The sequence below is a fragment of the Schistocerca piceifrons genome, chromosome 2 (genome assembly GCF_021461385.2).
Source record: "Schistocerca piceifrons isolate TAMUIC-IGC-003096 chromosome 2, iqSchPice1.1, whole genome shotgun sequence".
In the NCBI taxonomy this organism is placed as follows: domain Eukaryota; kingdom Metazoa; phylum Arthropoda; class Insecta; order Orthoptera; family Acrididae; genus Schistocerca; species Schistocerca piceifrons.
This window is the reverse complement of record NC_060139.1, coordinates 14,349,904-14,363,751: the sequence shown is the minus strand read 5'-3', so window position 1 is coordinate 14,363,751 and position 13,848 is coordinate 14,349,904. Positions and strand designations below refer to the sequence as shown.

At 41.2% G+C, this 13,848-nt stretch overlaps 1 protein-coding gene across 1 annotated transcript in view; it reads left to right on the top strand.

The window, feature by feature from the left end:
• LOC124776221 overlaps positions 1-13,848 on the top strand; it is a 709,169-nt gene that overhangs the window by 567,755 nt on the left and 127,566 nt on the right. The window contains exon 2 of the mRNA XM_047251076.1: positions 2,953-3,015. Within this exon, the coding sequence (XP_047107032.1) occupies positions 2,953-3,015 (63 nt within the window). The remainder of the gene's footprint in view (positions 1-2,952; positions 3,016-13,848) is intronic.

Below are 13,848 nucleotides of genomic sequence, written 5' to 3'. Positions count from 1 at the left end.
TGATTCAAAATGACTGAAGTCCAGAATTCAAATACATGTCTCGTGATGAACTTGACCAAGTTAAATAGCAGTGATGAAGTACGTTTTAGACCATTATTAGACCGGCAAAGGAAGGAGAAGTAATGAAGTTGTAATCAGAAGACTTTTCGCCAGTGTCCTGGATTTAATACCTAACTTCGGTACTGTATCTCATGTTGCGAAGGCGTGTGGCACTGTTGATGTGCTGGTATTGTTCGAGAGAAGTGGGTCATGAGCCCGCACCAAGTTGCCCCCTCCCCTTTCTCTTTCGTCCTCATCGTCAAGAAAGCAAACACAGTAAAACAGTTTATACCTTCTCGTTACAGTAACCTATACAAAATAAAATCAAACGCACAAAACTCATTCCGCACAGTGAAATGCTGGCCAGTGGTTGGAAATAAAAGAAACTTTTTCCAATTTTGGCGGTTGAGCCCACCCAGCAGTAAGTATCGCACGACCTTTAGACTCGCCCTCAAGTTTTATCACCCCCACTTGTCTCGTTCTCTTAGTGGACTGTCTCTGCTAAGATGCTCACTCGCGTTAGTACACCTCAGGCCCGTGTCGTAGTGCCGTATACATTCGGATCACGCCTCTGCGCTAACTTTCCATTTCAGGCACGGACTGGCTTCCGCCGAGGTTATTGTTCTCCCAAACCCGGCCCAGCTCACATGCTTATCCCGTCACCTGTCGCAACAAGCACAGATGTTTCCAGATTTTATTCCTCGACGTTGTGTATCATTTGATTCGTATCGGTATCAGTTGTTCAAATGGCTCTGAGCACTATTGGACTTAACTTCTGAGGTCATCAGTCCCCTAGAACTTAGAACTACTTAAACCTAACTAACCTAAGGACATCACACACATCCATGCCCGAGGTAGGATTCGAACCTGCGACCGTAGCAGTCGCGCGGTTCCAGACTGTAGCGCCTAGAACCGCTCAGCCACTCCGGCCGGCGGTATAAGTTGTCATAAATACCATGTTACTGATTATAAAAGTAGCAGAAAGTGCGTCTCAGTTTTTAATCGTTACCACAAAAGTGTATCAATTTCGGCGGCAGCATTTAACTGCGATCTAGGAAATGCTGAATGAAGGGCTCGACTACATTTCTAAATGCTCTGGAGTCCCTGATGGTCCTGTCAGAAAGTGATCGCATTGTCAGGGTATGAAGCTTGGGGGAGTAAAAGCTGGAATCCTGCATTGCCGTTCATTGCTGTTTTCCTCTGAGGTATTTTGAAATTTCAGAGGTGCCTCTGTGTTGTGTGGATGACGGTAGAGTGCGTGTAGACTAGAGTTTAATACTGGATTCGTAGGATGAGGGGCAGGGAGTGGGTGAAACGTGTTGCCGCGACCCAGCCTGCTCCTCTCCAGAGGCGCAAAGGGAAACACCCAGCTTAACGTTCCCATCCGACTGATATATCGTTGTCAACAGTGTCGTTTGTTATTTTATGACACATTGTGGAGAGGTTTAAATATTAATCCAGGACATTAGCGCAAAGAAACGTGATAAGCAACTTTGTACCACCACCTTTCCTCTCTTTTGCTTTTAAGACGAAGGGAAAGGTGCAAACATCGGGCGGGAGCCGGGATGGTCTCCCATTCAAGCACCGGCCACGCCCGACGCTCTTTATCTTCGGTGATCTGACGGAAACCTGTGTATCCAACGCGGCAAGGCCGTTGACGATGGTCCTTGTATGTTCGCTAATATCGTGTATCCACACTGCATTTGGTAATCGATTCTGTCTTTTCTCTTCTCTTACAATTCAGCAAAGATTTTTATTGGCTGCCACAACCTGCCCATCACCATCCCCTTTTCATAACACACTGAGTGTAAACTAACCAATAAGGACATACTGGCAGCAGCCTTTTCGAAGCCTGCTTACCAAAAGCACTCCTAGCCAATTTTGTTCTCTTTAAACGCCCGTCCAGTTATTTTCTTCATTTCGTCCATGCAAAAAAAGGAAAAAAAGAACAACAATTTCTTCGGTGTCAGTTTGTAATGTTTTTATTTCGGTGTATTAATTCTACATTACTTTAGTCTTATCGTAACTGAATTTCAGAGATACTTTCAAAATTGCTTATTTTAGTACCAGGCATAGATGGTTCCAGATTTCTTTCTTCATTCATGTGCTCGTTCATAATCGTCGTGTTGTTAGTGATGAGATAGAAACTGCAATCCAGTTTTTAATCGTTAGCATTTCCCTGTTTGGCACTTTTTCGTTCATCTGTCTTAACATGCCTACCACCAATTCATCTTCATAGCACACCGATGTAAACTTCCCGTTACAGTCACTTTGGGAGCTAAATTTTGGACTCTCCAGTTTTCTATAAGAACAAAAAACAAAAAAAAACCACCGTCCGAATACAGAATTTCTTTCAAAGTTGGTCGTTTCCTCCAAATTATGACTTATGGCTGCCTTATCAGTTGATATATTTTGGATGTGAGGGCACTGGATTAGGCGTTTTCTATCCAAGAAGTCTTTTTGAAAATGATTAATATTTCATTGAGTTAAACAGTGTATTTTCTAACATTAGCTGAATTTTTGTTGATTCTGAACAGAGCATTACAATATAAAATATTTATTACAAAGAAATATCTAATATAAATAGATAAAATGTTAAGAAACGTATATTCAATAAATGAATGCAATTAATATTTCGTATTACAGTATTTTTTGTCGTTCAGGTTACAGTTTATTCTAATTTCACAAAATATTTTACTATTAATCTCATGGACACCCATAAATGGTTTAGAGCAATTTCATTGCCAAGTTTCATTTATGTGAAAGATTTTCTTACATATACAATACATAGTCTACAGATCGGTTCAGCGTTGATAATCAAGATAATTTTCTCGAAAACTATGTTTCTTCTCCCACTGCCCTACTATGTTGTGACTTGAGAACTCAGATTCGCATATTTTATGTACTTTTCAGATGGCAGGCGGGACGATATCTTCTGGGCCCATCATTATGCCGCCACGCCAATATCAGTGTGAGGTAATGTAACCAAACCAAGGGGGCTGGGACGGTGGGTGAACGGGTGGCTGTGCTAATACTATGTAATTTGTGCCTCTCACTCACACAATTCCCTGTCGTAGACGATACGTAATGGAGCAAACGGTTTCGGTAATGTAGCGCGAGTGACACTACTTTTGAAAGAGCTGCTAATGACGTCCTCACACGGGATGTGTTTCTCAACACCAAATGTGGTTTCCATCGCGGTTGGTGCACACTCAAGAACGTACTGCTCCTCGTCGTCATTTGGGAACGCAGTGCTCTCCAGCAGGAGTTGTCGACTGCGTCGGGCGTTCAATCACACAGTTACTTACGAAAAAAGCAGGCTTCTAAAGCAGCTACGCGAACTCTGTTAAAATGCATACGTCATTTATGTTCATATACTAGTCTGTACTGAACCGGTGGCATAGATAAGAGATGTTGCAATTCGTTTGTCCATGTCACCTGGCCACATTCACTAAATAAAATTAACTCACTCCTGAAGAGGAAGCTCCAGAACCTTAAAAACGTCAAATGAAGAAAAAAAAAAAACCAGATTCCGGCAAGCCGAATGCCGACAGGCACAGTCCGCGAGTGTATCCGCTACACTGCTGTTGACAAATGTTATCTGAGTCTGGCGTCTGATCTTACAAAGTCCGAAAGGATTCAACCGCCATTATGTCACTGATTCTTAATTACAACAAAATCATCCAGAAATGATGTGTTTTTTTACAAATCTTCAGTGCACCGGTCCTTGAGGAGACGTACTTCTATAGTTACAATACGAAATACTTACTACCAGTACATTGTTTCCAATTATTTTGTTGTAACAAGTAATTCTAGAATCAAAGCACCTCCGAAAGTTCCTCAGTCTTCTATTGCTTTGAATCAGCATATAATCACAGTAGATAATTTGTAAAATAAAACACACCAAATACGTGCTTAAACTACAATTGTCAGTGTTGAATATGGTGTCTTCTAAGGTGTGCTTGTGACACGGAAACCCATCTTACATCTGATTGGCAACGTTCCTGTTCACGCATAAAGTTTTCGAAGCGTCCGTTTCTGTATTTCACGTTTGGGTATGCTGCGCAACGTGAATTGTTTACGTTGTTACGTCACAAAACTGGTCCAGGTCCATGTCCACGTTCGCTTTCGTGTTCCGTGTGAGGACGGTTTAAGGTGTTAACAATAGCACATGCCATAAACAACTAATTCTTTAAAACTTTTAACTAATAGTACTAACACAATAACGCAGATATTAAAAATGGAAGCGGCTGATTTCTAATAGGTGGCTGATGATTTAGTTTTGTATATTTATCTACCTACGTAGACTACACGCAGACAGAAGATGGACTCTATTGAGTCAGGTCCAAACAACTAACCGAAAGCAGCCTGACCCTCAAAGACACAGTCACAATAAGTAAGCGGCACACACATAGCTCTAAGATGCAGATTTTTTGGGAAAATAAGAAAAAAATATCACAAGTAATCTAACTGACCGTTTTTCATAGCGACCAAACAATAATGATAGTATCAAGCAGACTGTTACCTGCCACTTAGGAGCAGCTTCTTACTTAAACGTTTCAGACCTGAATTTTTTCTGGAGGAAGGACAATTTTCATTCCTGTGATAATTGTAGTAGGTGATTTTTTAATCAAAAATATATACCCGCTTTCAAAACATAATTTGAACACTTGGCTTCATTTTATGGACTAAAATAACTGATTACGAAATATTTTCGAATGTAATAAGTAGTAAAGCGACCATTCAATGCAAAATAACAGTTACATACTCAGTTATACAGGGAAACATAGCGAACCGACCACATGTGTGTGTACTGGTAGCCACAAGATGCAGCGCACCGCTAAACTGACTTGCTGATATTTTCATAGTGATGCCCAATAGTTGGCAGCACTTGCGCATCATGGAAAGGTTGAACTTTCACAAATGTGTACCTCAGGTTTCCATTGGGAAAAAATACTTCTGTTGCAGCTAAGACAGTAAAAGCTAAGGTACACAATAGTAGCCAGAGGGTCTGAAAGAGTTACTTATTTGACGCAAGGCGTTTCAAAATTGTAACCAAGTTTATCTTCAGATGTTGCAACAGCGTCTGAAATCTAGCACGTAGTCGAGAACCTCCTTACTGCTGCGAGTGAATTAAAAAAAAAAAAAAAAAAAAAAAAAAATGTTTGTCAAATCTATGGGACTTAACTGCTAAAGTCATCAGTCCCTAAGCTTACACACTACTTAATCTAAATTATCCTAAGGACAAACACACACACCCATGCCCGAGGGAGAACTCGAATCTCCGCCGGGACCAGTCGCACAGTACATGACTGCAGCGCCTAGACCGCTCGGCTAATCCGCGCTGCGAGTGAATTCGAGTGATGTTAGTCTGTGTGGCATCTGACATCCTGAGAATGAAATTCTCAGAAAGTGGTGTGCAGGCGCAGAAATGGTGGAATGCCTTTGATTGCAGATCTTTTGACCGCGAATTCCACGAGACAAGGTTTCATATGTCCAGCTTTGACCTTGTAACCTGGACTGATATCAGGATAGACTTATGAAAAATTATCTATGGAAGTAGGGGAAACAAGATCAATGACCATTTTCCAGTGAATACGTACGGTGTGCTGTCATCACCAAAATAAATGACGTAACGGATCAGTGAAGATTTGACACAGATTAGTACGAGCCTAAGGTTTCATTACTGTTGTTGTCGTCAATAAAACTTTTTCGTGCATATGATCGTTTCATCCTTTCGTTATATAGACCAATGTTCTCGCCAGTGTTGATGCTGAAGTACAAGGATGTGCTGAAAGGTAATGCCTTCGAATTTTTTATGTGAAAACTCTTAAGGATTTTTAAGTAAAATAAACGTTATTAACATACAACGTCTTTGTTCTTCACGTCTACATGTTTGCAATCATCTACCATTAGAGGGCTGAGAATTGTAGCGTGTAACATGGCTGTGTGTAATGTAACTACGCCGGTGCATGAGAAACAGCTTGCTGTAATCGGGTTTCGAACCAGCAGAGTTCGTCCACACATGGGGCTCCCACTCCTTCAGCACGACAATGCCCGACCGCACACGAGCCCTGCGACACCTGCAACAAACCGATGCCTTGGGTTCACTGTCATCATGTTACTTAAAATCCGTCTTGATCGCAATTCTTTTTTTAAATTGAAGCTCCGGCATAGAATATGTAATAGTAGGAATAAATTTCAGGATTCAGGTGTATATAAAATCAAATGTAATGACTGCTGTAAACAATATATAGGGCAGACTGGTAGGAACTTTGAAACCAGATTCAGGGAGCACACCTACTCTCAAAACAAAACAGCTTTTGGGGCGCATATGGCTGCGACAAAGCACTCAGTCACGAATATTGAAAACAACTTAGACATCCTGCATAGAGCTCACAAGGGACGGTTTCTTAACATTTTAGAAGAGATCGAAATATACACCCACAAAAATAAAGATCCGGATTTAATCCTCAACGAACAAAGAGAATTCAATCATAACGCCTATTTTAGCATTTATGACGACCTACTAAGATGACAACTGTTGCGTATGGAGATCCAGGCCGAGGGATGAGAGATGGTGCGCGGTGGAGAAGCCGGAAGACGCGTGCAACGCCTGGCGTCGTTGACGGGGCCCTCCTGTGCGGCCCTCTTGCCCGCGGCGATGGACAGCAGACGACTGAGCGGACCGCGGCACAACACCAAAGTGGCAGGAACCACGGAAGCAGACCGTAGAAGAAAACAAGTTCACACCAGCACCATAGATATATAAATCGCTCTATGACTTTTAGATCGTATAAAAATGATAATTTTACTGTTTTTTAATCCTGACAAGAACAGATTTTAGCTTTGACATCTACATATTTTAATTAAATATTTTAAATATAAAAAAGATCTACTGAATACAGTATGTGCAAATGGAATGTAACAAATGTACCAGACGCCGCCTGTCGGTAATAGTGTTATAATTAATATAAATGACGTGCAGTCTGCCAACCAATTTTATGTGACGTAACATGTGAAAGTTGCTGGATTGGACGGGTTACTCCTGTAACTGATATATCAGGTACGTTCTGGTACATTTGATGTTGATTAGATAGGATGAAAAAGATTTGCTTTCGTGAAATAGTAAATTAGTATAATTATTTTTACAGATCTGAAGATGGTTCTGAATGAACCGAAACCGGTCACATGAATAATAAAAAAAAAAATTTGCGATCAAGACGGATTTTAAGTAACATTATAAAATCATTGGTGCTGTTATCCCATAGGACATTATGTCTGTTTTTGCAAAATCACTGTCATCAGTCACCCCCCATACAGTCTCGACTTGGCCCCATCCGATTTTCATCTGTTCCCAGAACCTTCGAGGACATCACTGTGACGTTGATGAAGCGGTGCAAGCAGAGACGATGTCGTGGCTGCGTCAACGAAGTCAAACATTCTACCGTGTCGGTATCAACAAACTGATCTCTCATTGTGAAAAAAAAGGTTCATCAGCAAAGTGACCGTGCTGAGAAATAAATATAAAATTCGGAGGTCTTCATTTCCAACGCGGCCTCGTAAACACACTACTATGATGAAAGCCATTTGTAACTGTGTCCGAAACGTTGTACTGTATAACAACACAACGACGTGGTAAAGTGTCCGGACCATCTTCAATGATTGTACTGTCTTGTTTCATGAGTATTCGGTGTTACTGATACGAACAGATGACGGGTAATAGAAAGGGGAGGGGGGCAAGAGAGATGGGTAAAAGCGACAGAACAGAAGTGTGCCTGAAAATTACAATGACAAGCTAAAATTGTGTAATGGGTAGCGATCTGAATACGGATCCATTGCTTTCGCAGGCAGAACGCAATCTGGAGTGATTCGTAGCTTTAACTAGTGAAGCGTTCCTCCCACACTGAAACCTCTGAACTCGTGGGTAATCCAAATTTATCGCAATATCCTTTCTCTTAGACCCAGTCTGGAGCCGAGCGACCGCTACGGCCGCAGGTTCGAATCCTGCCTCGGGCATGGATGTGTGTGATGTCCTTAAGTTAATTAGATTTAATTAGTTCTAAGTTCTAGGCGACTGATGACCTCAGAAGTTAAGTCGCATAGTGCTCAGAGCTATTTGAACCATTTGAATCTTAGACCCAGTGGTCTCTTCTCTCAGGACAGCCTCAGTAGTGTTAGCAAGGAATGAGGTAGAGCCATAAGGCGACAGTTCGAGTGGCGAAGTAGTAAGTGATGTCTAAATTCCGAACACTATAGACAAACTGAACATTACGTTGTCAGAAGTTGAAGTATCTGCCGAATGTATGTAGAACGTTATGAACAATTACAGAAGTGTTCATATTTCTAATTCGAGTGATCATTCTTGTGACTGGTTTGATGCCGACCGCCACGGTTTACTCTTTAAGTGCCAACCTGTTAATCTCAACGTCCTCAGCTGTTTGATATATTAAAATTTCTGTCTTGCCTAGCACCACGCTTCAATTCGCTTCCGATTTACACACTGTCCATTATTCGTTTCCATACAACACTGTGCTCCGGAAGTATAATCTCTTTTCTTCCTCAAATTAAGGCCAGTGTTCGATACTAGTAGAGTTCTGTTGGTCGTAAATGGCCTCATTTCCTGTGCTGGTCTGCTTTTTATGTCTTCCTTACTTCGTCTTTCAAACGTTATTTCGCTTCCCAGGTAGCAGAATTCTTTAACTTCGTTTACTTCGTTGACGACTATTTTGAAATAAGTTTACCAGTAATCTCGTGTCTCAGTTCCTCCGGTTTACTCTCTCTCCAAATTCTGTGCTCATAGGACAGTACATTCCCTTCAGTGTGACCTGCAACTCTCCCTCGCTTTCAGTGAAGATACCAAAGTCATTAGCAAATCTTGGTACTGATATTCCTTCACTATGGATTTTAATCCCAATTGTGATCTTATCTTTTATTTCTGTCATTGGTACTACGCTGAACAATAGGAGAAAAAGACTGCAACCCTGTGTCACATCCTTCCTAACCCGAGCACTTTGTTTTTGATCTACATCCCCTCCAAACAGAAAGAAGTAAATGGCTTCCTAGCGCTTTACAAAAAGTCATAGCGTCGAATAAAATGCCTAAATGGTTAGTTTGAAAAGGATTTCCCTCCCCATGCTTCACTAAACCGAGCCTGTTCTCCGCAACTAACCATCTCGTGTGATTAAACCCTAATACTGCACAGAGATGTACTCTTTCGCCCCCATTGTTCAATCTGTACATCGAAGAAGCAATGATGGAAATAAAATAAAGGTTCAGCAGTGGAATTAAAATTCAAGGTTAAAGGGTATCAGTGATACGATTAGGTGATGACATTGCTATCCTGAGTGAAAGTGAAGAAGCATTACATGATCTGATGAATGGAGTGGGAAATCTAATGAGAACAGAATATGGATTGAGAGTAAATCGAAAAAAAAGACGAAAGTAATGAGAAGTAGCAGAAATCAGAACAGCGAGAAACTTAACATCGGGACTGATGGTCACGAAGAAGATGAAGTTAAGGAATGCTGCTACCTAGGCAAAGGTTCGGAGCAAGGTGGACATCAAAAGCACACTAGCACTGGCAGAAAGGGCATTCGTGGCCAAGAGAAATCTACTGGTGTCAAACATAGGCTTCAATTTGAGGAAGAAATTTCTGAGAATGTAGTTTGGAGCACATCATTGTATTGTAGTTAAACATGGACTGTGGGAGAACCGGAACAGAAGAGAATCGAAGCGTTTGAGATGCGATGCCACAGGCGAACGTTGAAAATTAGGTGGGCTGATAAGGTAAGGAATGAGGAGGTTATGCTCAGAATCCGAGAGGAAAGGAGTATCTGGAAAACACTGACAAGGAGAAGGGACAGGATGATAGTACATCTCTTAAGATGTCAGGGACTGAGTTCCATGGTACTAGAGGGATCTCTAGAGGGCAAAAACTGTAGACGAAGACAGAGACTGCAATACATCCAGCAGATAATTGAGGTCATAGGCTGCAAGTGCCACTCTGAGATGAAGAGGTTGGCACAGGAGAGGAATTCGTGGCGGGCCGCATCAAACCAGTCAGAAGACTCAAAAACCTGGACATAGTTTATGTTAGAGAGAATGGAGAAAAATCCAGCAGACAATTACATCGTTAAGGAAATGCGGGCTATCTGATACGTGCCGAACTGTGTGTGAAACGCGGGTGAGGTGTTTTTGGGTAGGTGCCGTCTATAATTTGAGTGAATTTATTTTGAAAGCACTGGGATGTGTGATATGTTTTTCAGTTTCCTGAGCCAAGTAACATAAGTGCCAAGAAACTGCAGCAGTTCTGAAGGGGGGGGGGGGGGGGGGTCGGGTATTCTGTGTTCTCGCTCATTAACGCTATGAAACCTCTTGAAGAGAACGGAATCTGAGAAATGTGCCATGCAAGGTTTTTAGAACAATGTGTGCTTTTGAAAAACTGAGAATCAAGAATTTTTCAGCGAGACGTTTGCAGAATGTATCTTGGGAAATACGAGGAAATTTGTATGTTAATGTATGGTACATCGGTTTGTGCTATAAACAAGGAAAGGATGTAACTGAAAAAAAAAAGTTTTGTAACGAATTGAGAATAACAGTTACTTGGTGTAGCGTGATCAGTGATGAGCATATTTTGCAAAGAGCTTTTGTTTATCTACGTAGGAAAATGCAGGTGTAACAGATTGAATTCAAATGAGTTGTTAGGACAATCGGTTTCAATTTTTAAATGCACAGAGAAATTGTGTTAGTTTTTCCAGACTATTTACGTTACTTTTGGAACGTTATATGAGAAAAAAAGACCAATTTTGGAAATTAAGGCACATGAATTTCTACAAGAATCGATCAGCATGTACCATTTACATTAAGAGTCTGAGATGCCAAACCCTTTCACTCAAAACAACATATTACTTATTAAAGGTATTCTTTTTTGAAGAACTTCGCGTGATTATGATTTTTTTGTGGCGTTTTAAGCTAACCTATGTTAGATTATGTTTCTCTTGGTTCCTGGACTATAGTAGACCTACTAACTGTGCAGAGCAGCAAACAAACAGGTTATTCGTGGCAGTTACAAATCACTTTATGCCTCTAATTCCCGTGTTTGTTTGTTGTAGGTTTCATGCCGGTGCTGCTATTAGTATAGAGAAATTGCATTGGAACACAAATTAAACATATTCAATCAGTTCTATGAACTAGGTGATAATGTTAAGGAAAAATCTTATTTGATGGGAAACATAAGTGTATGCAAAGTTAGAAGAAAGCTTCATGGTTCTTACGAAGAAACCGAGGAGAGTTCCTAAAGACGAAAGTGGTCATTTTCAAGTTTTGAAAAAAAAACCTTTCTGGAAATACACAAAATTACCAGGTGAAGAGTGGAAACATTGGTAAAAGTAAAAAAAAGAGTGGTGATGTTACATACATTGAACGTGGGGGAAATAAGAACAAAGAAAGGAAATATACAGCTGCTGATGTAAAACACTTTGTTGAGCACATCAAAAGTCTCCCCAAGGACGGAAACCATTACACAAGGGCTAAAAGCTCCCTTCTATTTTTAAGCCAAGATTTAAATTACAGAAGAATGTATGAGGCTTTTGTTACGCTTTATCCAAACGCGAACATTAGATATTTGTACTAAAAAAAAGTATTGAAATAACATTTTCGCAAACACAGATTTCGCGACCCAAGGAAAGATACCTGTAACACATGTGATCTGCTTAAAAGTAAAATGTTGAATGACACAACCAATAGAGCTGTACATCGTACTTCACTAGAATTTCATCATAGACGCGCTCAAAAATCTAAGAAGGGATGAAGTGTGATCATGTACATTCTACCACATGCACAGTATCCATAGATTTACAACAAGTTTTACTTTGCCAACATTGTCGCACTGCCAAATGTATTATTTACTTCAACTTTCTTCTTACTATTGGGGATTCATATGGCAGATAATAATAAAGGTTTTGTGATTCTTTGGCACGAGGGCATGAGTTGCAGGGGAGACAATGAAATAGCGAGCTGTGTGTTAAGGGGGATTAAAAGTAAAATTACCCAGAAAAATAAGTTAATAGTGTGGTCTGGCAACAACTGCGGCCACGACAAATATCAAATGGCATTGTTCCTGTGGATATAGTTGGTCTGTAATGATTTCTTTGACGAAGTTCACCAAAAGTATGTCATCTCTGTAGGCGAGACTTTTCTCTAATTGAAAAAAGAAAAAGAGTAGAAAAATGTGAAGTTTCGTTCTATCTTGTGAGAGTTTTGTGTAATGCAAATAGCAAAACTCCTTTTCTAATCAGTATGATGAACGGTGATGATTTTTATAATGTCTCCAAAGTAGCTTAAGAACACCTCATCACAAAAAAGTTAGAAATTGCCAAGGCCGTTTGGCTCAAAGTTTCCAAACCCAACTCAGGAAAAGTGTTTACAAAAAAACATTCAGTGATGGTTGAAACGTGCACGCGAACGAATGTATTCAAAAAAGATGTGAAGATGGAAACCATAAAAGGCTTAGATCTACCCCAGCTTGAACTAACAGCCAGATTGAAAACTGAGAAGGAGGAGGACTTAGAAAAGATGATACCTTATCTCAAACAAGAGATCCCGCATAGGGTGATATGATGTTATTCTCATCAGGTTTCCTTGCTTTGGCATGAAATGCAGTAGCGCAGTGTTTGTATTTTACGGTATCTATTTAGTTCCATGCAACATTCCATCGGACATGAATGCAAGACACTAGGACATATGGAGGCATTGGTCGGACCTGCTCGTAATAAGCGGGAAATCCGGGATCGCGTCCCGATCCGCTACTGTATAAACGTGTTCGCAGTTTGCGAAAACATTTCATAATTTACTGATGAAGTTATTGAAATAGTTCTGGAATTTTTATCCACGTGACAACTGTAACAAGCAGATGGATGTTTGAAGAAATGAGCAGCGGGGTACAAATAGCTTCGATTTCATTAATTGGGAAACTGAATGCTGTTTTCAGAAGTAAACATAAAAATCGTCTTGAAAGTCTGCTGAAGATCTTTACGTACGGAGACTAGAAAACTCATAGTTCGCAGCGGACGATAAATGGACAATGAAGTAGCACTGTATATTCGTGCCAGCGTATTATTAGCTGCCGAAAATGAAACTGTTGGAAAAGTGAGAGAAGATACACGGAAGCGCTTTCTGTGAACGAGGCACTTGGAGGCGAGAGATTTGGGAGCCCCTGATAGCCACGCGGCCAGCTGGCCCGGCGTGCAGTGGGGGAGGCATACGTACAGGGGCACTCCCAGGGGACAGCGAGGGCAGGCGAGCAGACGGCGGCGGCGCGCTGCGTCCGCCTGGCGCTGCAGATAAGCGGGGAGGTGGTGCCGCATTACCATATCCTCCGGCCTCTCCACTGTCCGCTTAGCACTTGTCTGGTCCGTTCTGCCGTGTGCAGCTGGCAGAGCACCAGCTAATGGTCCAGCCAGGCCAAGCCGGCACAGGAAGTTTTCGAATGGCCACCGGTCAGATTAGGTGTCATGGAAGCGTTTCTCTCTCTCTCTCTCTCTCTCTGTGTCTGTGTGTGTGTGCGTGTGTGTATGATCTCCGATTTTATTGCATGGTATATACGCAAAAATAAAGACTCTTACAAACGTATGTCCAGAAACAAATATTTACGGAGATGTGGGCCATTTTACTTGTGTCGCAAACGGTCAGTACTCTTTTTCCTGTTGATGCTCATTGTTCAGTTCTTATCGGTTGTGGTAGCGTTTACAGTTATTCTTCCAAGTGTGAAACTGTTGTCAGAAGCGGCTCTTACAATAGTCCACTTAA